The following is a 25,926-nucleotide window of genomic DNA, read 5'->3' as shown; positions in this document are numbered from 1 at the left end:
CATTGTTTGTCAATCATGGTCTGTCTTAACCCAGTTAGTAGGATTGAAAAGACCCAGGCTCCACGCGTTTGGGCTCGCTGGTAATAATAAAGTATGAGACTATAGGTGAGCCGCCTAGAACGTCTCTTAAAAATATTTTTTGGGGAGGAGAGATCGCCAGAACACTACTTGCATCCGGGCTCTTTTTTTGCTTATGATGAGCTGGTTGAAATGCTACGAATTTAATAAATATTTTGAATTTAATAATTTGATTTCATAAAATTATTCACAGATTCTTGATTATGTTAGCAATAACAAAAAAGGATATAAATACGCCATGTAGTTCCACCAGTGAATAGAGCTACAATATTTCTAATAAGCGTCGTTCCAGCATTTTTTTTTAAATCTCTCTTATGTGTGTATCTTTTTATTTTGATTGAGTTTTATTTTTGATGTGCCTGCAATATTTTAATGCCTGCCAGCATGGGAAATTTTAAAACCATACTGGTGATTTTTATTAAATTTTGCGATTTCTTAATTGACAAAATTGTCTCCTCGGTGTTTACCTTGGCCCTTCCAATATTATTGGTCTTAATTAGAGTAGATTAAGGGATTTTTTATTTAACGTATACATAAATCATGTTCAAAAGGGCCTAAACCACCCGTAGGAGGAACTATGTACTCTACAATTTTTTTTTTTAAATTTCCAAACAAAGGTTGGTGTCATGCAAGCCAGAAGTCTATCAAACTTGTTTTTCAACTAGCTTATGCTATCGCTGCCCTCAATTAAACGGGATAAAGTCAAGCAAATACATCAGTAGTCTTTATAATTAAATAGCAAAATCATTTTCTTAGATAATTACTATATTGACTATCAAGGAGTATTAATCAGGCAAATACTCTTATTGGCTTTTATCTACCTTGTCTTAAGTCCAATAAGCTTTCGATGCAAGATGCTTCACACATATGTTTAAAAGTATTTCTTTGGCCCCTCCCTTGTGGTCCACCTACAGTGGCAAGGCGACAGCAAATACGCGGCGGCCGGGGTTTTGCACCCTTAGGATGTGAGACTATTTTGAAGAATATTTTGAGGCTATTATTACTATTATTTGACACCTGATGACTGATTTACGTACCTGTTTCTTTTGAAAGTTTTTATGGCTACTTGTAGCGTACCTATATTAAATATTGTTACGATATTCCGTCGTTTGACGTAGATAGTTTTTGCTCTTTAATATTATATAGTTAAAAGGCTCATTAATATTAATATAGGCCTAAAGGTAAAGGTTCATCCCAATCTTTACTATAATGAGAAATTATTGCAACAAAGTATGTATATATATGTAGATTTTCTACTAAATAAAAATAATTTGCCACTGATAAAACATCATCTAAAAATTGTAGTTGACTATACTTTTATACTATAAAGGAACCCCACACTCGTATCTAAACACAAATGACGTATCTGATTACATTTCAGCCCATACACAGCTAAATTAAATAATTAATTGAAATAATATCCATGTGGACACGTCTATTATAGATAGCTCTAATGTACTGACCGAAATTTACTTGGTGGTAGGGATTTAGGCAGGTAGGTACCACCCACTCATCAGATATTCTACCGCCTAGCAGAAATACTTAATATCGTTGGGTTCCTATTTGAAGGGTCAGTGAGCCAGTGTAACATAACATCTCAGTGCCCATGGTTAAGAGGGACTGGAGATATAAGAGATGGTTTATATATCTTACAGTATCGGTTTCAATATTTTATATTTCTGTATTGCGGTGAGAAATACCAATCAAATTTATTTGCATTACACTTATAATCCAGTGTACCGCAGCCATTAAAGCTAAAAGGACTCAGATTGCCAAGGACATATACACTTTTTATGAGCCTCTTGATTGTAAGTCATACGTCAGAAATAAATTTAAAAAAAAAACACAATCACACAGAATAATACTCCAAGTATATATTTAATCGTTTATTATGAGCATTTTTATGTACAATAGATACTCATTTGGATAATTTCAGCTAATATAGTGTAGAATAGTAGATCTACTATAAATAAAAGATAGGTAAACAACCAATATACTTTATCTATAATCATATATCAAGGTACTTAGAAGCGAGTTTCAAGGAGGAATAGTTAAAATATTTAAAAGCATGCAGTTTGTATATAATAATAAATACGGTTTCGTGATAAATTATATAGCAGATATACATATATATATCTTTTTTTTTAATTTAAATAAGTTATTTATGAAATAATATTTACACAATATAAATATATAAAATTACACAAACTACTTAATGAGAAAACTTCGTATTGACGGCAGTGTTTCATTTGCAAATTACAATAGTATCATAACAAACCATATTTAATGCGATATAATATACTAATTATTATATAATGTATTCTATAAATCTTTGGTATACATTTTTTTTTAATAAAATATCTACTAAAATTATTTCTACATTATATTTTAATGTATATGAGCTATTACAATCATAAGTACATATTATTTATTTTATAATCGAACACTATAAAAATTATTAGAGTCTGTTTCGGTTATAATGTATCAAAAACGTCTGTCGATAAATAATTTGACTACATTAAAAAAATAACATGTATTGTCATCAATTGATATTTAAAAAAAGAACACTCCTCAAAATATTACCATTGTCTAATTTAAATAATAAAAAAAAATTTAAATATTTCAAAAGTTCGTTTTAAAAAAAGAATGACATTCGAAATAATTGTTCGAGAATGTTCTATATTACTTTTTTCGTTCCATAAAAAAATAACTGTTCAATGGATATTGGCGTATCTTACCTGTATTATTGCGTTTTGGCACAATTCGTATTTGCATTATAATATAATATTACTATAATATAAATATCATATTCTACGTCATACCCAACATCGATAGATACAATTTATAAATTATATATCAATACATTGAAAATCTTAAATAGCATTTAAACTTTAGTATTATTACTATATAAAAAGCTGAGCTACATATAATTTAAATATATAAGCGAAGGACAAAGAGTTCTCAATGAAAAAAAACTATGTTTTTTAATTATTCCATTTACTATGTCATATCACATGGTGTACAAATAACTTGAATTCAAATCATATCAACAAAAATACATCATTATAATGACAACAATACCAAAACGAAATTTCATTTACATTAACAGATTATTTTGAGCAAAACTGTTGCAATAATTGTTGAGAAAACATTCAAAAAGTCAAAGACGTTATTATTATTATTTTTTTGTCATTTATAAGACAATACGCAACTCACTTATAACCTCACAATATAACTAGAAGTAAAACACGTTGAAGTAACATTAGTACATCGTTCAGAAGTACAAACGATGTTATCATCTGTACTTCTAGAGATGATCTGTTTATATATACCCCGGATAGTGGAGTTTCGATCGTTTTATTGAATTATATAACAATGGTATGATATGTTTTATGTACTATACGTTAAATGAATATTTTTTTAATATGTGTCGAACAACCCACTTTTTAAATTCTATGCACACGATTACTAATACTTATATACAATAATTTGAATTATTGTTAACGTTATATATATAATAAGAAGATTATATTAGGCCAGTATGTGTATCAGACGATTTATCGAATTAATAAATTTCTTTTTAAATCTTTCACTAGGTTTAAGATATTAGAAGACATGGAATTAAACAGATTTCGAGTACGGATTTTCATTAACACGTTAGTTAGAAACTAGACGTGATGGTGATGATAAACCCATCACATGCTTGTTTTATAAGTTATGTACCCAATAAGAATGCAAGGCTATATATAAATACCTAATTCCAATTCGTAACATTTGTGCTTTTATTGAAACGTTATATATATACATATAATATTCGATCAACACGATTGCCGATATAAATAACAAAGCCGATATGATATCACCTTAAACACTAAAATACAAATAATACCATTATTAACTTTACTTGGACCAAAAAACGTTGAAATAGCTGCAGTTAATGAACCAATACCATCACTAGAAAAACATTTTAATAAACAAAAATATACAATAAAAACTACTATAAATATAACAGCCGCTAGTTTTTCACTATTCGATAGCAAAAAACCCCATTGATTTACCTAATATAGTACAAAATACAAAATGTCCGTGAATAAGGACGCGGTTCATAAAAGCAGTGTCGAAATTCAAATATAACTTACACTAAACACTAAAAATATTACAACAATAAAAACCAAAAGTTATGTTGGTTTGTTTCGCTATTCGAGAATATATCGATATATCGAAATCGATTGAACGAAATCGGAAGACAAATTAGGGAGTCGAAAAATTTTAAGCCAATTCTTTAGGCCTATTGGCGATATACACATCAGTAACGATATCCGAGATACATAGAATAATCTCATAACAGTATTTCGCAATTGATACAATTTAGCTATAGTTATATCATACTTAGTTTTCGTTTAGAAGCTTCTGGAAACGATCGAAACGTCATTCGAACTCCGTTTCGCTTCAACGGAATCATTAATCTATTTAATTTTAGTTTAAACATCAACAGACAATTCGTTTTAAGAATTTAAGTTTTCAACAACATCTGCTAAATACGCTACGAGGAACGGTTCGGTTCCGAAATTTTTGGTAAACATTCATGAAACATTAAAGAATTTTTCACTTCAATCTTCAAATTCTACAGCACTACTAGCGGTCGTTACCTCTCCTTTCACAACTCCTCGGTGGACGCGATGGGCGCCTTGAGGAGCGTCCGCGGACTCCTCGAGCCGTCGGCGTTCTTGGAACTTTGGAAGTCTTCGTTCGACAGCGAAGCGGGTATCGGAGCGATCTTCAGTTGGTGTCCGTTTAGCTTTATTTCGGTTATGGAATGTGACCTGCCGTGGTTGACGTTTGGTTTCTCTTTGTTCGTGGTGGTGGTGGGGTCGTGGGTCGGCGTCTTAGCCACGGCTTGAGGAATTCTCACTCTGTTCGCTTGTTCCCGTAGTGCCATCTGATACGCCACCTCGAAGGCCTCGCCTAGTGTCAGTATGACTTCTGTCGCTTGATCCTGAAAAAGATCATTGGAATTTAATTTTAAACGTTTTCCAATTTAATTTTTTTCCTTAATAACGAGTACTTCGAATGATATATCTCAATTACCATTTACATCACGTAAAGTCGTACAACTTAGTTTTATATAATGGGATTTTATAAATAATGTCGTGTCGTGTTCGTTAAAAACACCTGAACTTTTCGACATACGTTAGACTTCATCATATCATATGGAGCAGCTAATTACAGTAAGTCGCCTTATTAAAAAAAGCATTACATTCGACGAATTCTTATCAATATAAATCAAATACAAACGAGTAAAAATTATAATAACCAGTTTTCGCCCGCAGCTTCGCTCGCGTTTTAGGCGTTGGGTATTAGACATAAAAAGTATGCCTATGGCATATATCCTCTCCTTCCTTGGTATCAAGCTTGTTTCATGCAAAATTTTATGGTTTGGCCGTTATAATAACCGGCAGATGAACTGATTCATACGAATACCAACCATAGTGGCGACTCTGAAGACATGGCAGTAGTGGCTCCTGGTGGTGTGGTCTTTGGTGATGTAAGCGAAGTGGGTGAGATCGTCAGCGTCTTGACACGCGCAGTGGATATTACGGATTTCATGTTCGCAAACCAGCTCCTAAAGGTAAAGAAGACGATGAGCTTCTCAATACTCACAAAAATAAATGAACGGGACCAAATTTAGGTTTTTTTTTTAAGTATCTTAACGAGGTACTTTTCTGAAAATTATACTTTCACACATGTATATGTGTGTGCAGGCTACAAGGCATGGGTGTTTGATAAATTGTTATTTTTCTCTCATTAAACAGCAAAAACAAAAATATTTTCGTACGACATTTAAAATGAATTTTCGATTTTTGTTTCGCGGGTACAGAAGCGAGTAACACTAATTATCCGGCCTAACTAACCGTGAAGCCTTCTGACATAAAAATTATCCTCGAAAAATATAATAAAAAAAAACAATCCTTTTTCTGTAAGAAACACAAAGGATAGCCGAGTGGATCGATCAAGTGTGAACGTTGTTCCATAATTAAAAATCAAACGGGCAAAGTCAGGGGTTTCGTTTAGCAACTCCCTGAGGGAGTCACCGTAGGGATTTGCCCTTTGTACGCTTGGTTAATTCTCAAAGAAAGTTTCTTTACAGAAAGATTTTTTCAACGTAAATAAATCCGAGATAGATTATTTGTAGAAATTATTATTAAACAAAACAGGGGAAAGAAAAATTAAAAAAACGTGTTCCTAAATTAAATAGTTAGTATTAATTACGTATTCTCCTACCTATCCCAGTAACCTTGCCATTGTATAACTTGAATATCATTTCTAATTTCAATAGATTTATAAACTAATTAATAAATATATCTGACATACTTACTCTAGTTATTGTGTTTAGGAACTTGACCCCACGGTAACTTATCGAAAGAATAATATCAGGAGAATCACGAGGTTCTTTGGTAGACTTCTTCAACTTCTGGATTGACTTCTTGGTAGATTCTGTCCCTCTTAGTTCTTTCACAACAGTTGATCCCAGATACTGTTAAAAATTATATATTAACCATTACACCATGTACAATTATATAAAACATTTTATTTTGGTTGCCGATTTATAACGAGCAGTAGCGACTCTTTTTAAGCTCACGCTGCACTGTAAGAACAGATAAAATAAAACGCTTGCAAGTTGAACGAAATAAAACTACTAAGCTCTGCATTGAATTTGTTTTGGAGTTCAATTGATACCAAAATATTACTAAATGTTCTAATTCCAATCTACGTCACTGTAAAGTCATGAAGTTGAATGCTCATATTATACTATTCGTTCAGGTCTTCGTTAGTTTATACATCTGATTTTAATACTTACATTAGCAACATAAGTCACAGCGCCTGTGACTAACACAAACGGTTGATGCTTCCATTGCGTTTTTAAAGCTCCTGGCACTCCAACGAGGAGTTCAGATGGCGCTCTGATTTCCAGATCTGACGGTCGAGGTGGTTGAGGAGCGGGTCTGTTTTTCTTACTCCGTTTCAAAGTCTCCCCACCAGGGGGTGCGAGTGTAGGAACCACAGGGGGTGGGACAGGTTTTAAATTTTCTGAAGGAGGTAATTTTTCCTTGATTTCCTCTTTTAATTGTTGAATATTGTTTTTCTAAAACGAAACGAAATGTGTTAAGAAATTAATTTTATAATTAGTCTTCGCTGTTTGTTAAGATGTGTATTATACAGCCGTAGTACACTAACGAGTGAACAAAACAAAGGCACGCCGTTGATAAGAAAAACGGAATGATACAACTTTTGTTTTTAACAAAAGAAATACATTAATGAACACAAAATATGTATCACAATCGCGAAACTCATTACGTAGCAGACGTTAAAGCAACGTAATAACCTATCGACTACCTGAATAAAAAACAGAACGCGCGAAAGAGTACTAATTAAATCAAAAAGTGCCCAACAAAGCCTGAAACAAAAACGAAAACTGAAACTGAATCAAACAGTTCACACTTCAGAAGTGTAAAACAAAAATGTTCCGACGTAAAAACGCGTTGTAGACGAGCGTGAAATTTTAATTAAGCCTCTAGAAGCGTGAGGCACAAAAGGATATAATTGACAGTATCAACCATCTAATTTGACGAGTGTCATTTGACGGTAATAAAAAATGGTAGAGCAGTGTAGTTGGGCTTTGAATAGAATAATCTTCCGTTGCAGTGAACATCAATGCTAAGGGAGATGGGGCGCTGTTCGGTCTTTCACGTGCACTGGCTTCATCGGTTTTAAGAAATAATTCATTATATCTACACATTTCATCTTTTTTCATGTTTTTCTAATCACATTTGGTTTTAATAAAGTTTTCTGTTTTTTTTTTTGTATTTATACCTCTAAATTTAATTTATTAATTTTCTTTACCAAATTTTTCCTTTGATAAATTTTAAAAATATTTCAATCACATAAAAATAAAGTATTTATTATATTTATTACGTTAACTGTACAAGATATATATATATATACTTTGACTTTAAATATCATATGTCGCTAAATATATTTCGCTAAATTGTTTTATCTAACTGGGCTTACTCGTCCAACATAAATTATATCTAAAAAATTAAAAACAAAGAGGGGGGAATCACTGCCAAGAAGTAACTTCCAAAATATATACTGTTGTATATATTGCGCTGCATCTACATTCGTACAATTTACAATATAGGATGATCTTCTTAATAAATAACAATAAATGTTTGTATATCTAGCCTGCGTTCCAGAACATTCGTTTGATTGTGATAAAACTTTAATCATTTGTTCTGTGTCAATCCCCGAAGATGGATGGGAGATGGCTCCAAAAAACCCTTATGGTTCTACTCATGCGAAGCCGTTATGTGTGTATGAACTTAATAAATTCCATAATCAAATGACGTAGCTCTACCTTTCAAGCTCTACATTGCAAATATCAAAATTTAGTTCAATTATATTCAATAGTATAGTGCAGTTATATTAAAGTACGGAACCAACGGACGGTATTCATTAGCACTAATAAAACCCCCAGCAATTCTATATATTGCAGCTTAAGTAAAAGTACATAGATTTTTTTCTTTCTACAAAACCTATGTATTCCACCGTTTTCACCTCATACCAGTAGTTAGGGCTGTGTAGAGTGGCTCACTCGGCGAATGAATAGCGGTCTGAATAGACGAATTGAGCACTAATTACCCATACAGGTTTGCCGACGTGTGAAATTAAAAAAAAGATCTTTGCTATACCTTTTAAAAATACACGTATAACCATACGGTTTATATACAACTACGAATATACGTGAATAGCAATTTGTATTTAGGTAAATGTACATATATTTTAAAAGCTTTAGTTGTTGTTACTAAATTAAATTAAGGTTAACATTTTAGATTAAATATTAAATATATTGAAGCAAATAAATATCGTATGATAGAATTAACTGAATACTGTTTATTTATACGATCGCTTATAAAATAATGATTTAATTTTAAATGTTTATATAAATTCAGTGAATACTATCGTTAAAAGCACCCTGAACATATATGGAATATATAAATTTACTATCGATTTAAATGTATTAAAAAGAGAAACAGCGGATTAATGTCCTATTGTTCGGCCTTATTAATTCATTCTGTTAAGATAACTTGGAACTATTTTCCGCTCTATTGAGATTTGGTCGATATATGTTACAGAACTTCCTTTAAGAGCCTGTTACCTCAAAATATTTCCTTGACTATCGAATACGACATGCCAGATCTATCTTATTAATTTATTACAAGAACATGTTATTCACTCTTTTGACGTCAATAGTCCAAATGAATTCGGGTAAAGTGATAAGCGTAGCTTCTTATTTAAAAATATTATACACTACTAACTAACTAACATGATTGTATTTTTAGATGTTGAAAAAGAATGACTACTGAGTTTCTTGCCGATTCTTCTTGGTAGAATCTACTTTCCGAACCGGTGCTTCACTTAATATGGTTTGTTAAATGACGATTCGAATGTGCTTGTAAATCAAATAATTTGATTTGACTAAAACCTTCTCCGAAATAAGCTGCATTTTTTGGTATAAGGTTTTTGTACATTAGTTTAATATTATTTTCAGTTAAGGAACCCAAAAAGACGTGTCGTCATTTTACGTCGTCTTTATTTTCAATAAATATTTTTAGCATATCTTGTTATTACGCCTATCAAAGAGTTACGTTCAGTAATACGATGTAACTTTCTTAGTGGTGTATTAACCGAACACGTGTCCAATTTGCGAACGATATTACCCGTCATTACAATTTTCTACTTTCAGTCACACCTGGGGTGTTGCCGGGTAACACACGCGTTTAATTAGCAGGAGATGAGCAATTTGAGAGATTACCTTTAACACCCTATGGATTTTACGCTGATGGCTTTTTAATAAACTTCAAGTGACGTGATAGAGAGATTAAGGGTGACACCACACTGGGGTAACAAAATGAAAAATTAAATGTAATTCCTGATGCGAAATAATTATGAACTATTTCCTTATTCTCTCAAAATAAGTAGTTGTACGTCTTTGTTAATACTAGTCGTGCAAGTCCTACCTAAGCCGTTAAGTTGCAAACGATTAATACAATAAATAAGTTAAATAACATGACTTAAAATGAGAACAGAGATGGAGCCCGGTAGTAAGAAAATTGAATTTTAACCAAAGACTTTTGGTTTGAACCCGTTTTATAATTTGTGTTTTTAATTTAGCTAGTGATCGGCGGTGAAAGAAAAGAAAGGTATTTGTTTCGGATGAAATTCAAAACACTCATTAACAGACTGTAAATTTCCCACTGTTGGGCTAAGGCCTCCTCTCACATTGAGGAGAAGGTTTGGAGCATATTCCACCACGCTCCAATGCGGGTTGGTGGATACACATGTGGCAGAATTTCATTGAAATTACACATGCAGGTTTCCTCACGATGTTTTCCTTCACCGCCAAGAACGAGACGAATTATAAACACAAATTAAACACATTCAGTGGTGCTTGCCAGAATGAATATTTGTTTTATAAACCTAAAATCAATCGGTCCGGCCTGGGGTTTGACTCCAGGACCTCGAGATCTGCAGCATTATATCTAGCTACTAGACCGACGAGGCAGGCAACTCCGAAATAAAATCAAACAATAATACTTAATTATAATATTAAGATATAATTGATTTAGAATAAAATATTTATATCAAATTAAATGTTTTATATTAAAGCTTTTATAATAATAAACTTTAAAAAATATATACGATATTATTTTTTTTGAGTGAAAAAGTCTATTATAAAAATTAAAATTTAACAAAGATAATACCGACAAGAAACAAACGGTTACATCTACTAACATAAAATATTTTAGATTTCTCTCTTTCTGGTAACTCATATACACAAATAATTGAAATTCCAGTAACTCTCTGTGATATCGAAATAAATACCTTTTTAAGATTATGAAGCGATTTGTAAGTTATGAAAACAATTACAACCATTTCATTTTTGTCTATATGTCGGTTTAAACGATTGATCATTTTTTTTTACTTTGTCGTCAAATTAGAACCGCTTAAACAGAATGTATATATTAATCGTACATGTCGTGTTTGCTTTAATATAGTTGTACATTTAGAAAGTAATTAGTATGTAAATTAATAAATTCTATCATAAAAATGTAACAACTGCTAGCAAACCTAATAATTAAATAAATAAATAAACGGGGTTATCAACGAAACGGATAAAAATTACAAATGTAAATATTATTATAAGAAGCATTCCAATATATATTTTAGTCTTTAATTCGGTCAAATCTATGAAAAGTTATACCAACTCAAGGTTTACCTACGTATTTATTTAATGAACTCGTATAGTATAAATTTAACGCGAGTAAAACCGTGGGGCGTAGATGTTTTATTAATATAAACGGATATTATGATAATATCAATATCATGATTTGATTCTAAAGACGTAATAAAACGTATATGGGAAGGGATGTCCTGTTTTGAATTAATTCAACGACTGCAATCGTGTCGTTAAGAACGACAAATGGTTTTTAAATGTGATTTGAAATGATTTGAATATCAAGCGAAAGCTTAATAGCTTTTTTTTATCACTGTATTAGCAAAGGTACTAATGAATGTATCTTTGCTAAGTATTTGCTGTTTCGAATTTTTCTTTCTTACTATATAAACAATTCTTTCCTTTAATAGTTCCGTTCTAATACGAATAATTAATAACGACCAAAACTAAATTGTTTTCTATATCTGGTAACTTTTAATATATTGAATTATTTTTTTGTATATATAGAACCTTGAACTTATTGATATATCTTATTTAGTAAGTAATTATAGGATAGACCGTTACTCAAGTAAAAAAAAAACGTAAAACCGGTCATGAATATTTTGTTCGAATTCCGAACATAAAAGTGGATACAAACCGACTTTTTTATTTTTGTTTTAAATAATAAAACAGGGCTAGTGTGCCTTAGTCAATTTTAAACTAATCAATTTGTTTCTACAACTCACAATTACTCTTTCATCGTAACGCGCGAGCAACAAGTACCAAAGCAACTCCCTCGTTAATAATTCCAACTCGTCATCGGATGTCCTTTTTACGATATATTAATTGAAATCATTGCATATAATGGCAAAACAATAAATTGTATAAATTAGACGGCACCGAATGGCGTACAATTAGATATATACTTATTTCGAATATCCAATGGTTTAAATAGTGGTTACGGAACTCTAACCTTGGTTTTTATACAAAGAAGGTTGCTATATTACCATAGAGTTAAGAAAATGAGCTTTTATTAAAATTGGAGTTGAAAGTAGCACAAATTATCACGATCGAACAATTTGACATCGCTAAGCGGTCGCTGTATCATTGAGCAATTGAGATTCTTATATGAGAACGTCGTTTAATTTATCATATTTCAAGTTACAACTGGTTCCTTTTTATTAATTTTTATTTGTTAAACGTTGAGCTTCAGTTCAACATATCTTAATATGTATGACGATGTTTTGATTATGCACTAGTTGTCGTAAAAGTTTTGTCACTTTACTTCTACAGATGATTTTACTTCATGATCGTCAACATCATCAGCCCATATTCGTCCACTGCTGGACATAGGCCTCTCCAATTGCACGCCACTGTTGTCTTTCTTCGGCAACTCCCATCCAGCTCCTGCCAGCCGTCTTGAGCAAATCGTCACTCCACCGTGCCTGAGGACGTCCTACACTACGTGTACCGAGACGCGGTCTCCACTCTTAAAAACTGTATACACTGAGCCCCTTTACTACTAAAACTTTCGTTATTTCCTCCTGCCGTCATACAACTAATCTACCATATCACTATCAGTATTCGCATAAACAAACTCATATTGTCAGTAAATTTAACAAAGTCGAAGACCAGGAAAATAAAAGTACTTTGAATGTGTAACGGTTTTATCTTTCTATTACTCAACATGTCTGGAAAACTTTATTAATATGCATGATAAGTGTTATTGTCGAGTCGGTCTGTACGTGTAGACTCCATCCATGTTTAGAATATGTATATACTTAAATTAGCGAACGGACAGACCAAGGACGTGCTGTTGGCACACTGTCTTATATAAATGACTTATCAAAATTATTTGAAGGTGAAATAAATCCATCGCCAACTGGCCAACTACTTAATATTTTGTGCTTTTTTAAATGATTTATTGTACTACTCTTTTACAATTGGTGGTAGGGCTTTGTGCAAGCCCGTCTGGGTAGGTACCACCCACTCATCAGATATGCTACCACCAAACAGCAGTACTCAGTATTGTTGTGTTCCGGTTTGAAGGGTGAGTGAGCCAGTTCCCAAGGTTGGTGGCGCATTGGTTATGTAAAGAATGGTTAATATTTCTTACAACGCCATTGTCTATGGGCGGTGGTGACCACTTATCATCAGGTGGCCCATTTGTTCGTCCGCCTACCGATATCATAAAAAAAATAAAAATAACAAACAGTGTTTACATACTAGGCAAGCATGATTGGCGCGTTCGCGATTTATAAACATATTATAAAGCATTGCAAAAACTTTCGACCACTAATTGACCAACAATAACCCAACCGATAATATATATTATTAAGTGAGGATAAGAAAAAAAAAACAATGAAAGGACTCGTAAACACGCTTCTAAGTCACTTTATTCAAAGCTGGAAACCTTAGTAATATTATCGTTGGTGTAAGTATAAAATCTTTAATTATTTATATGTTGAATTAATTGAGTAATTAGTCATGGTTCAAATTAATTGAACGGCAAATATTAATATATAAACTGATGTATAATAATAATAATATATTATATTAGATTTTAAATTAACATGGTTATTTTTATTACTACAAGTATTTTAAACGGGATATTTATCATGTTTTTTTATTTTTATTTGATGGAGCAAACAATATTTCGACATTATCTACGAATGTCCTGTTCACGACACATAATATCGAAATATCGAGCTTTTTTAAATACTTGTAAATATATTATATTATTAATTAATAAACCAAATCGGTTTTCGTGTAGTGTGTTCAGAGATGTAGAATATAAATTAATATATATATATTTTAATCGCTATACCTAATATACAGTTTATTATAAATCTAAAGTATAGTTAAATTTTATCATTATTTGGCTTTTAAACTTTCAACAAGACCATTTGGGTAGGTAGCCTCATTATTTTTTTAGCATTAGCAGCATGTAAATTTTCCCACTGCTGGGCTAAAGGCCTCCTCTCCTTTTGAGGAGAAGGTTTGGAGCATATTCCACCACGCTGCTCCAATGCGGGTTGGTGTAATACACATGTGGCAGAATTTCGTTGAAATTACATACATGCAGGTTTCCTCACGATGTTTTCCTTTACCGCCGAGCACGAGATGAATTATAAACACAAATTTAAGCAAAATTCAGTGGTGCCTGCCTGGGTTTGAACCCGAAATCATCGGTTAAGATGCACGCGTTCTAACCACTGGGCCATCTCGGCTCGGTAGCCTCTCATCCGATATTTCTACTGCCAAACAGCAAAACTAAGTATTGTTGGGTTCTAGTTAGAAGGGTGGGTGAGCTAGGGTAACTATAGACACAAGTGACATACCACCTTGGATCCCAAAGTTGGTGGCGCATTGGCGATATGATGGTTATTTCTGAGAGCACATATATATATATATATCAATAAATTCTATTACAAGTTTGACGTTATTAACTTCGGTAATAAATATATACACAGATGTCAATTAACCTTGGAGACACATCCTGTGAATCATTTGTCGAAATCGTCAGAGGCGTTCCGGCTCTTAGCCATACAAGTTGGTAAGATACAAACGCTGATAAAACATTTCCTCAGGGGATATTCTGCTAGCAAATTGACACTTTATCACAATCGTTTCCGTTTAGCCGTTTCTCTATTCTACTAACGCAACAATACAGGTTGAAATTGGATCGAGATAGAATCGAGAACGTATCATTTTAAATTAGTAGAATTAACCACCCGGTTGAGCTATCGAGTCAAGTGAAAAGTTCATTTCAATGGAAGGAGGAGTGAAAATAAAAAACTAGTTTGACCTTGAATTGGTGTAACATTATTGGTCTAGATATGAAATGCGTTTTGAATATTATAGAAACTCTGGAAGTTCATTAAAAATGAATGTAAGTAGTGTAGATATAAAAAGCGATGTATAATGAATAAATATTGATCGTGAACTATTTATTTTGTATTAAACACCTGTCCAACATCATATAGCGGAGCTATTTACAAATCGAATAAAATATGTAAATATAAGGTTTGTTTCTTTACACCTCCTTCCATTGGAATACATTTTAATAGAACATATCATACTAAATCTTAATTTAATTAAGAAAAAAATAGAGATCATTCGAATTTTAAACCTAAAAGAAATAAATTCAGAAAGACTTACCAAGTTTTTGAGATCAGTATTAATTTCTTCGATGTTATTAACGGGCCCGTTATGTTCGCCGGACACCGAACACAATATCCTTTTCCTATGACCAGCCTTGTTTATTTCTAACACTGCAGTCAATTCAACTTCCCAGATCCTCCTCACCCTGTCCATATCCACGTATAAATGTTTCCTAAATGTATCACTATATAGTTGTAAATTAATAGTCCTAAGCCAATCATCCACTGACTCGTTTTGGTTTTTACTTATATTATTATTGTTATGGTTATTGCTTATTTCGGTTATTTTAAGAGGTAATTGTGTAGCTGACTCGAGTATCTTCTGTCTGTCGTTCTCTTCTATGCCCATTTCACGTAAGTCATTATCGTTTAGGATCCCATTCTGAAAACAAATATTACTCTCCGCGATCAGATAATCAATAAAAATTTCGAACCATCTAGATAATATTTTATATTCCAATACATTAAATACAATGCCTTTTTTGTTATATGTGTATCTCTACAGATATGTTGCTAGTGCCTTCATAATTTTATCTTTAATTTTTTTTTTTAGTATGCCTATTAATTTTATTACCAGGCAGTATCACAATTTAAATTTTAATATTACATTCTTTTGTCGATATATGTGATTCATAAATAATATAAATATAAATCTGAGTACAATGATATTACAACTATAACAGAAAAAAATTATATTTTATTATATGTGCTAATTAAAATTAGATTTAAAAGTGAACATCATATTTTACTTACGATAAAATCTATGTCGTCGTAACCGCTCTCCACGAACAAAGGTTCGTAATCGTGCATCCCGAGTCCAGATAACCAGACACCTAAGCTCGACGCCACAGACGGACTCAGACTTGATTCAGAACAGCTGAGACCGAGTCGTGATGTGAACTCTTGCTCGAGTTCCGACACGAAGACTGATTCCCGGACGAGTTTGCTCCCAAACGAAGCCATTATCTCCGAGATCTTGGCCCACTCCTCCTGGTAAAAAAGAATTAAAATAAATAAAAGAATTTCATATTAATATGAAAATAGAAAAACTTGTAGGTACTTTGTTTGATATTTGTATAAGTTAATATTGACGGATGAATTATTTCAAACAACGCATATGTGCCATCCGAATTTAAATTAAACGTATTACAAAACAGCATTTCCTTACAATGGTGATGCTTGCTAAACTAACAGTTCCCGAATGCCTCAAATACATCGTTACGTTTCCACGCATGTTGACTCACGGCTCTTTTAAAGGCACCAAGCCATTCATGGTTTCCGGTATATTGTTGTGGTCTTTTCGTATAGAAAATTCGTAAAATCATACAAGCATAGACTCTACGACGTATGATATTTAATTGTAATAAATTAATATTTCATAAAATAAGTAAAAATGTATAACGAAAATTTACAATAAAGTACCAATTAAAAGGGTTCTGCGAAAACCGATTTTAGTTTGGTTGAATTTAAAGATTAAATCGAATCACTTTAAATAATTTGCAGTATATTTATAAGCCAATTATATTAGCATATTACAGCACCTGCCGTCAGCGAGGAGGCTTGAACACCTGCCCGACATACGCATGACGAAGAGCATTTATGTTTATCTAAATATAGTCCAGGCAGACACATGACAATCAAGCAAAAATAACTTGCAATTTATCTGCTTAACGAAAACGGTGCAAGTAATTATTTTAATAAATACGATATTACGATATACGATATACTTTTAGGGTTTAGTTTTGAGCATTTTTTTCATTTCTCATCAATAGTCTTTCAATAAATGTCCATAGCACGAATCACTACAGACGAAATAACGGTCGCAATAACAGCACTAAGTGATATTTAATATTCACAATTAACAATAGATTTTACAGCATTGACCAATTCTTATGTGTAAGTACGAATTTACCTACATTTATGTATATATTATGTATAATAATAAGAAGTCATGAATGACATAGAATTATAATTCAAAATTGTTGTTGGCTTGAGGATCGGAAGGCTATGAACATCGGATACGCTGGTAAACGTTTGAAGATAACGTATTCTAGTGATTCAATAAACGATGTTATCACCTTTTAGACGCTTCGTAAGCAATACTCTTATTAAATACGAACATCAAGTCTTCATCCGGGTGATAAAAGAGTTAAATATATTAAAAAAAAATCATCAAAATCGTTCCAACCGTTTAGTTCACTTCCAGACACAAATACAAAAGATAGTAACCAAAACCGGGCCTCACTCAAAAAGTATAACATTTACGTGGCGTTAATACTAAAATATAAAACGGACAATGAGGATGATGTTCATATATACTTATCAATCGTTTAAAATAAATGTTATCCTTGTAACAGATGGCACCGTCAATTGTTACCGTGACTGATGAATAGCGTAAGTGTTAAGTCAGCGGTTTCCACTTAAAATGCATGTTTAAAATAAAATAAGGCTCATATTATACTTTTTAAATACTTTCAACCGTTTCAGCTTAATATTTTCACATGGTTAATGTCGTCTGTATAAGATGGTGCGCAATAATATAAATCGTAGAATTAATTAGTTTTATGTTAGTGATAGTGTAGTTTTTGTTTTATATAAGGCAGGTTTTATGAGAACTACATAGTCATCATATTGACTCAGTTCTTAAAATGAGAGAGAAAGAAAAAAAACAAAATGTCGTCTGTGTCGTATAATGTTAAACTAGTAAACAATAATGTTACTTACAGGACAAGTTATGTCAAATAAAGCAGTTTGTATATTTTTTTTAAGTTAATATTATGCGTTCCTATTCAAGTCGGGAGTTTGATTTAATTCAGTGTAATAGTTGTCAATGAAAATCAACCAAAGCTCTCACGATTGAGGTGTGCGACAACGCTTAACAATTGTTTGCAATCAATAACTAAATTTGAATTAGTTAATACGTTTGATTACTACAGAAATTATTTTTACGAAAAATATAAAATTGATTTATCGATCTTGAAATCATACATACGCAACAAATAAATTTAAATAGTTTTATGTGTTATTATGTGTACGGGTTAGGGGGCGTGGCTTTGGCGTTCGTCACGTGTTAGGTATAAAAATTTACTCTTTGTTCCTTCCTTGAAATACATACTTATAAATTTCAACAAATTTTGTTTCACTGGTTCCATGAAAACGTAACACACATACAGACATACGGAGGCATTTAAAATATTAGTATAGATAACGTATTCAAACGTGTCACGGCAACAATATCATTGTTTGGCCATGAATTAAAACCGCGAGATAACATTTGTTAAACTATTATTTATTTACATTAAAATGGCCAATTATCTTTTTCAACTGTATTTGCCAATGTAGATGAGATTGGCTATATAAGGGATGGTTAAAATATCCTACGGGACCGATGTTATAGGCAGCGGTTACCATCAGGTCCCATTTATCCATCCGCCTACATATGCAATAAACAAAGAACAAAAACCCAAAAAATACCAGTACCAGTTTAATACATACTAATATAATCCCTATTAATATTATAAACGCGAAAACTCTGTCTGTTTTTGAACCGATTCAGATTAAATTTCGTATGGAAACTCTACGGACGAAAATTATTATCAAATATATTATGAGGGTTTTACAGATACCACCACTCGCCACATCAAGCGACAATGCATTTGTCTTAAATGTATTAAAGGTTCAGACAGTCAGTATAATTATAGTACTTAAATACTACGGTTGGTGAACAGGCTGATTCTTCATACACGTTCCTAATTGTGGCATGTCCAAGGTTAAGTAAAAAATTCAGAGCACGTCACTAGAATTTAATTAACTCTTAATTATAGTGCAGGTGTGCTAATTTCAACTTCCTGTTTTTGTCTTTCAAAAGATCATAAAAATCGAGTTGTTCGTGAGCGCACCTGGAAGTGCTCGTAACATCCTCTCAAAGGGCTAATATTAATTCAATATGTTACATGTTACGCCTCATTTGAGGTATCCTATTTATTATTATTTTGAATAGGTAGGCGGACTGGCAAAAGTTCTAATTGATAGTAAATAGTCACCACCACCCATAAACATTGACGTATAAATATCAAACACTCCTAACGTTGTCAATGTGGTGCCAACCTTGTTATGTTCAAGATGTTACACTCGCTCAATTACCATTTTAGCGAGAATAAAATAATACTAAGTATTGCGGTGTGGTGGTAGAATATGTTTTAAGTGGGTTGTACCTACACAGTCGGGCCAACTGTGCAATAATATGAGGAAACTAAGTAAATATTCTTTAACTGTAACAACAATAAATACTAGCATGAAATAGGTTTTAATGACCTATGATAAAAAACATGTATTTAAAAAAAGTTTTAATTTTAAAATGGAATATAATTATCGATTCAGTTCATGATATAATGTTCTGTTCTGACACATTTAAGCCGATCAGATCGCGCGTAGCCTTAACAGCAGGTGTTCTCACCGTAACCGCTAATTTCCATGGCTTCCTGCCTTTGTGTCGTTTCACGGACACATGAACAAATTGCAAATCTGCATAATAATACTGAACGAGGAAGATTGTACGCAAATATGCATTTGTTCGTTGCATTTTGAATGTCCAATATTTGTTGAAAATATGATTTATGTCAAAAAACATAAATTATGTCGTAATACCAATCTCGAAGGAGATCAGCTAACTACGTAGGTCATATTACAGTGCACAAATGTGTGCGCAAACATAGTCCGATATCTGACTGTCATAATCAATCCGATGGAAAGGCAAATCTGTCACGACCGAAAAGTGTTCAGGCGCAGGAACAACTGACTTACGCACTTTCCAAGACACAGGAGTGTACACTTCTAACTTCCAGACACAATAAAGAACTTTTTATTTTGATAATTTATATTTTCATTACTGGTGGTGCTGGTTATTCACATATTCTATAGTGTTTACTCTACCACCAAACATCAAAAGCCTTTATTGGGTGCACTACAAATTGACGTGTAAGTAACAAATTTTTATAACTATAAATTATATTTTTTTATAAGAATAAATGAAAGCCTCACCTGTTCATCAAATGGACTAAGTATTGAAAGCGACTTGTCCCCGCTCTGCGTGGAGCTGGTCGTATTACTCCTTCGCCTGACTTCCTCTTCAACGCCATTGGTCCTCTCAGCAGTTCCATTACTGCTGACGCTGTTCAAATTCTGCTCAGTCGGCGAAGCGTCGTATACAGACTTCAGCTTTCGCAAAGTTTTCGGTCGCTCGGCTGGCATCGGCCGGAGACCGATCCCGTCGAGGGTCGTAGTTGAGCCTTTGAACAGGCCTGTGAACAAGTTTATTTTATTAGACTCTATTGTAAAGTATTAAGATTTATATTACCCTAGCAAAATCCAAAAGACTTTGTCGTATATAGCGATCGGTACAGAAGTTGATGTACTGATAATAATTCATCTAGCAGTGAGTTACCACAATAGTATAAAAATAATTTCCATTAATATTATTTTCGAACTCTCATGGTGAGTGAGTCAAAACGGCCGATGAAAAAATAAAACTTGTGAATCTTAACCAAATAATAGACATTCCAACCCGGGCAATTACCAAATAATTTACACGTACTTAATTTTTGGTCTCGACCTTTGTATCTACTAATTAGAGCAACTTAGAGGAATAAGCTGCAAGCCTTCTCTAAAGAAGAGACCTAGCATTTAGACATAAATCCAAGGTAATGAGTCAAATGGTGTGGGAGTTTATTAATATCTAATAAACCAACAACCATTTTTATTTACATATATACAAGTACATACGTTGGATAATATTTTCAATTGAATGGTGTTATCATTGACAGTAATTTCTTGTATCAATAGTCGTTACATAATTCCAACGATAATATTGTTATTAAAATTATCGCCAAGGAATCTAGGACACGAGAATCTTGGGGACGAAGTTCGACATTGTTTTAATATACACGTATATATATAATAGAAATTATAAACCTATAGATACGATGACTCATAGCATTTGATAAAATAAACTAACTAAATTATTTCACTATAATATAAAAAATAGACCAATAAAATTAATAAATGAGTGAGTATAAATAATGTCTGAGTCTCTCATATTAAATGGTCAAAGTATTAGGTTAGCTAATTTTTTATTTGACGCACCGCGTTTCGGAGAAAGTATTTACAAGGCAGAAAACTATTTCACTTGTATTTTCTTTGATATTTACTTGGGGGTAGAGTTTTGGATGGTTAATATTACTTACGTCACCAAAATCAATGGGCTTAATCAGACAGTCCATTAGCCGTATATTATAAAAAAATTTTTGGTTATAAAAAATAATTCTTAACTTATATGGAAACCTATTTCTATTTTTAAGCTTCCAAATAACAGTGAGTTGGTTATTGTTTTAAATACTAATCTATTATTTAATGTAATGTATTAAAAATGTTATATTTAAACAGTCTATTGCATATGATTAAATAATGTTTATTATTTTTATCATTTTGTTTCGGTAAGCCCGTAATGACTAAATCTCCCTTGTATTAGCAGTTAGCAGATAATGGAAATTAATTTAAGGTAAAACACAACTCTGTGATAAGCGTTTCATTCGCAATTATGTACAAAAAGAGTGAAACTAAACAACTGATTAAACATTCAGATCAAGGCTAGCAATTTAAAACTTAAGTCTATAGAAAAATCGTGTCATAATTTCTAATATCTTTAAAAATTGTTTTTACATTTCTGATGAAATATTTTGCCCTCGAACAAATTTAACCAATTTTATATCAAGACTTAGGCAATGATACATAAAAACTTAGAGTCTTAATTTTTTTAATTAGTGAAAATAATTAAAAAGTTATCGTTATGAAGGACAATTAGTATTTGTTTTATTAAAAATAAAACAACGTTTTGCGTCGCTTACTTACGAAACGTCTAATTAGACATCGATTCCTCTCTTTCTGTTCTAACTGATATGCCTTTCGAAAGAAGAAGACACAACATCGATTAACTATTAATCCCAAAACAATATTTATAGGTTAACCCAAACTCCACCAACTGATCATCTAAATCGCACGTACACAACCAACTCATTGGTATTGATATAAATAAATGATTACCGAATGTAATTGATCTAACGCCAATACATCATTGCATAAAAATTTCAAACATCAAAATCGCGATTTTGATAAATACAATTGATAAAAGTCGTACGATGTCACGGAAAACATGTCTTATCACTTTAAGATGAAGAATCAGTTCCCTTTGAACGATTGAATAAATCAAGTAGCATCATTTTTATATACAAATACGTTGTTTAGATAAGGAATAGTGTTCATCGATATTCCTGTTTATCGATTGATAAAAATATACGGATTTACATATTGATATTTAAAGATATGCATATGGATGTTGTTTATAATATAAACGATTAGAACTATCTACTCTAGTATTATAAAGAAGTAAAATTTGTATGTTTGTATGTAGGAGGTAATAAAATATTCCACTGGTAGAAATCTACCGTTTTCATGAATAAATTGAACCCGTGCGAAGCCGGAGCGGGTCGCTAGTATAGATTAAAATTGGAGGATTTCTATGCACTTATTATAAGCGTGCAAATCCATAGACGAGCCAATGACAAATTTAGGTTTCTTTGTCTACAAACTCTCAATAGAAAATTGAAGTAAAGAAGTTATTAATAAACTAATCTCTATCTTCACGTCCGATAATTGTCCAAAATCGATCTAGGAGACATAATACTTTATAAATTCTAATAAATGAATGATGATTGAGCGAAAGGTAAATCTTTCAAATTGTCTGAACATATTTTAGCTTCAGTTATATATCTACATATGAACAGGGTCGAATATTGTTGTTGATTTGTAAATTAGATCAATATAAAGGAATGCTTTGTTCAGCGGCTATAAACGGAAGCTGATACAATTTGAACCAATTCTAGCTTAATAAAGCGTGTGATACCGACAAAAGCGGACGAGGAGTAGTGTTTGAATTAATATGAATCAGTCAATTAGCATTTATTATATACACCAAGGCCACGTGTCGTATGGTTACCGGTAGAATAGAATAGAAATCATCCTTTTTATAGTATTACTTGGGGAAGGTCTCTGTTTATTGTCTCCATTCCAAACATAAGAGGAGAAAAGCGATATAAACAATATTTTACAGCAAATTGACACGATATCTTTGGTCGAGCTTGATTAGTCTATGATATTCACTATGGATTTGCAAAAAAAGGCGTTTTGAAACGACGACGAAACTGTTATCGGAATTTTGTATGTAAAATTAAAGTGGAAATAAGTAGTTAGGTGTAATAGTGTTGTATTATAAATAAAGATATATTAGTCATTAACTCCACAATATTGGTAGCTGATTTATTAGCAAATCGTATGAAATACGTAAATCTTATCTTTATTATCTTTTTCCTACTTCTATCGGAATAGGCTATAGAAGTTTTGAGTCAAACCCCAATATATCGCCTTCGTTACATAGGCGTGCGCTTTTTTTTTAAATTGAGAAGTACCTCTGCAGATACTTTCCGACACAGGAAGGTGAAGAAACTATGTCAACGTCAGAAGCCAAACGTATCCTCTGAGTTTTATATGGAAGAGCATAACATAGACTAGAACCACACTATATGAATCAACAAGCTTCGTATGAATCGATCACGAGATTTTTTTTGTGTTAATTTATATGCTAAATATTATATATATACGCACACATTAAATGAACTAGTTGTTATGTACAAGTTAAGCCTTGTATGTGCAAATACTTTGTTAGCATTAGCATTAGCAGCCTGTAAATTTCCCACTGCTGGGCTAAAGGCCTCCTCTCCTTTTAAGGAGAAGCTTTGGAGCATATTCCACCACGCTGCTCCAATGCGGGTTGGTGGAATACACATGTGGCAGAATTTCGTTGAAATTAGACACAAGCAGGTTTCCTCACGATGTTTTCTTCACCGCCGAGCACAAGATGAATTATAAACATAAATTAAGCACATGAAAATTCAGTGGTGTCTACCTGGGTTTGAACCCGAAATCGTCGGTTAAGATGCACGCGTTTTAACCACTGGGCCATCTGGGCTTTGTTAGATATAACACAAATTTTCAATGAAAATTCTTTCGTTAAATTAATAATACTCCCTACCTCTCTTTCACTTTCTTGGATGGATATTATGAAAAAAATAACGATTGCATAAAATATACAGATTTAAAACAAGGTTAAAAATAATTTGAAGGCTTTTTCATGAATTTTTACAGTTTTCATATATTTCGCTGAATAAAAATAAGTGTCTCAAATGAGATGTAAATATATGTAAAACTTATATTTTTATCTTTTTAAATAAAACCTCTTTGGATAAAAGTAAAATTTATAATGCAACCACAAGACATACGATACAAGTACGTTAGATGAACAATACGGTATTATTTGCGCGAGTCGAGATCAGTCACGATTAAAGTCAAAGGTTAGATTCCAATTCTTATCGGATTTAGAGTCTAAAGATCATTTCATCAAAATGCGAAACTTAACAATAAATTCTTATTAAAATTTCATATTTAGCTCAAGAAGTTAAAATAAGTCAGACATCTATATGTTTTTTTTTTATATATGTTCGGGTTCGGGTGAAACTTTCTTGTTTACAGATTTCAATAGTGCTCTCTGAGATGAGATCAGAATTGCTCCAACTTAGTACCACTTTCATTATATACACCAGCTTAACCTGCGGCATTACCCACGCGAAAAAAGATTTAAAACACAATCTTCCAAACAACGTTTTTAGGGGTGGAGTTTCGTAAAATCCGAATGTCTACAGCCTATAAGGAACCTACCTACAAAATTTCAAGTTTGTAAGTATTATAGATAGATAGATTCTCAGATTTCGTGATTAATCAGTGAGTAGTATTTCGCTTTTATAAACTCGTATATAGATTTAGCAATTGATATTACTTGTACTTTATGTACTATAAGAATCCGTACTAAAGTTATACATAGTTATACATAGTTAGGTAAGTTAGTAAGCGAAGGTTTTCATAGCTAACAACGTATGTTATCGTGAGTGAACGGCACATGGCACCACACAGTAACTACCATCGGGTGAGCGACCACAATGGCCTATTGTTTCTTGCTCGTTTTAACTGTCACTAGTTCTTGCATGAACTGCGCTTCACGATTTTAACTGTTATTTATACAGTGTTTTTCAAACTTTAGTAAGTAGTGTCTCCAAAAAATTTGGAGATTTGGATTTGGAAATGCCAGTGTTTGTCAAAGTTATTTAGTGAAGTTTGAAACACAATACAATTCGAAGGAAATTCAACAATGTAGTATTGAACTCTAGATATGTCTTGACATGTATTACAGAACCGAATAACATAACAAGTTGACCTTAATACGATCAGGTTAAAATAACAGCTCAA

The 25,926-nt window shown here is 32.3% G+C and overlaps 1 protein-coding gene across 4 annotated transcripts in view; it reads right to left on the bottom strand.

Moving 5' to 3' along the window:
* Positions 1–2,519: 2,519 nt before the first annotated feature.
* Positions 2,520–25,926, bottom strand: part of LOC125072364 — a 110,784-nt gene continuing 87,377 nt past the window's right edge. For 3 of the 4 annotated variants that reach the window (XM_047682975.1, XM_047682976.1, XM_047682974.1), the window contains exons 12-18: positions 20,557–20,816; positions 16,270–16,506; positions 15,515–15,898; positions 6,938–7,222; positions 6,455–6,613; positions 5,564–5,701; positions 2,522–5,074 (exon numbers count right to left, since the gene is read on the bottom strand). In XM_047682975.1, coding sequence (XP_047538931.1) covers positions 4,736–5,074; positions 5,564–5,701; positions 6,455–6,613; positions 6,938–7,222; positions 15,515–15,898; positions 16,270–16,506; positions 20,557–20,816 — 1,802 coding nt within the window. In that variant the 3' untranslated portion in view covers positions 2,522–4,735. Of the gene's footprint in view, positions 5,075–5,563; positions 5,702–6,454; positions 6,614–6,937; positions 7,223–15,514; positions 15,899–16,269; positions 16,507–20,556; positions 20,817–25,926 lie in introns of all 4 variants that reach the window. The other variant, XM_047682977.1, reaches the window with a different exon arrangement.

This window comes from Vanessa atalanta, chromosome 21, assembly GCF_905147765.1.
Source record: "Vanessa atalanta chromosome 21, ilVanAtal1.2, whole genome shotgun sequence".
Taxonomy (NCBI): Eukaryota; Metazoa; Arthropoda; class Insecta; order Lepidoptera; family Nymphalidae; genus Vanessa; species Vanessa atalanta.
The sequence above is the reverse complement of the archived record's forward strand: the minus strand, read 5'-3'. Positions and strand labels throughout refer to the sequence as shown.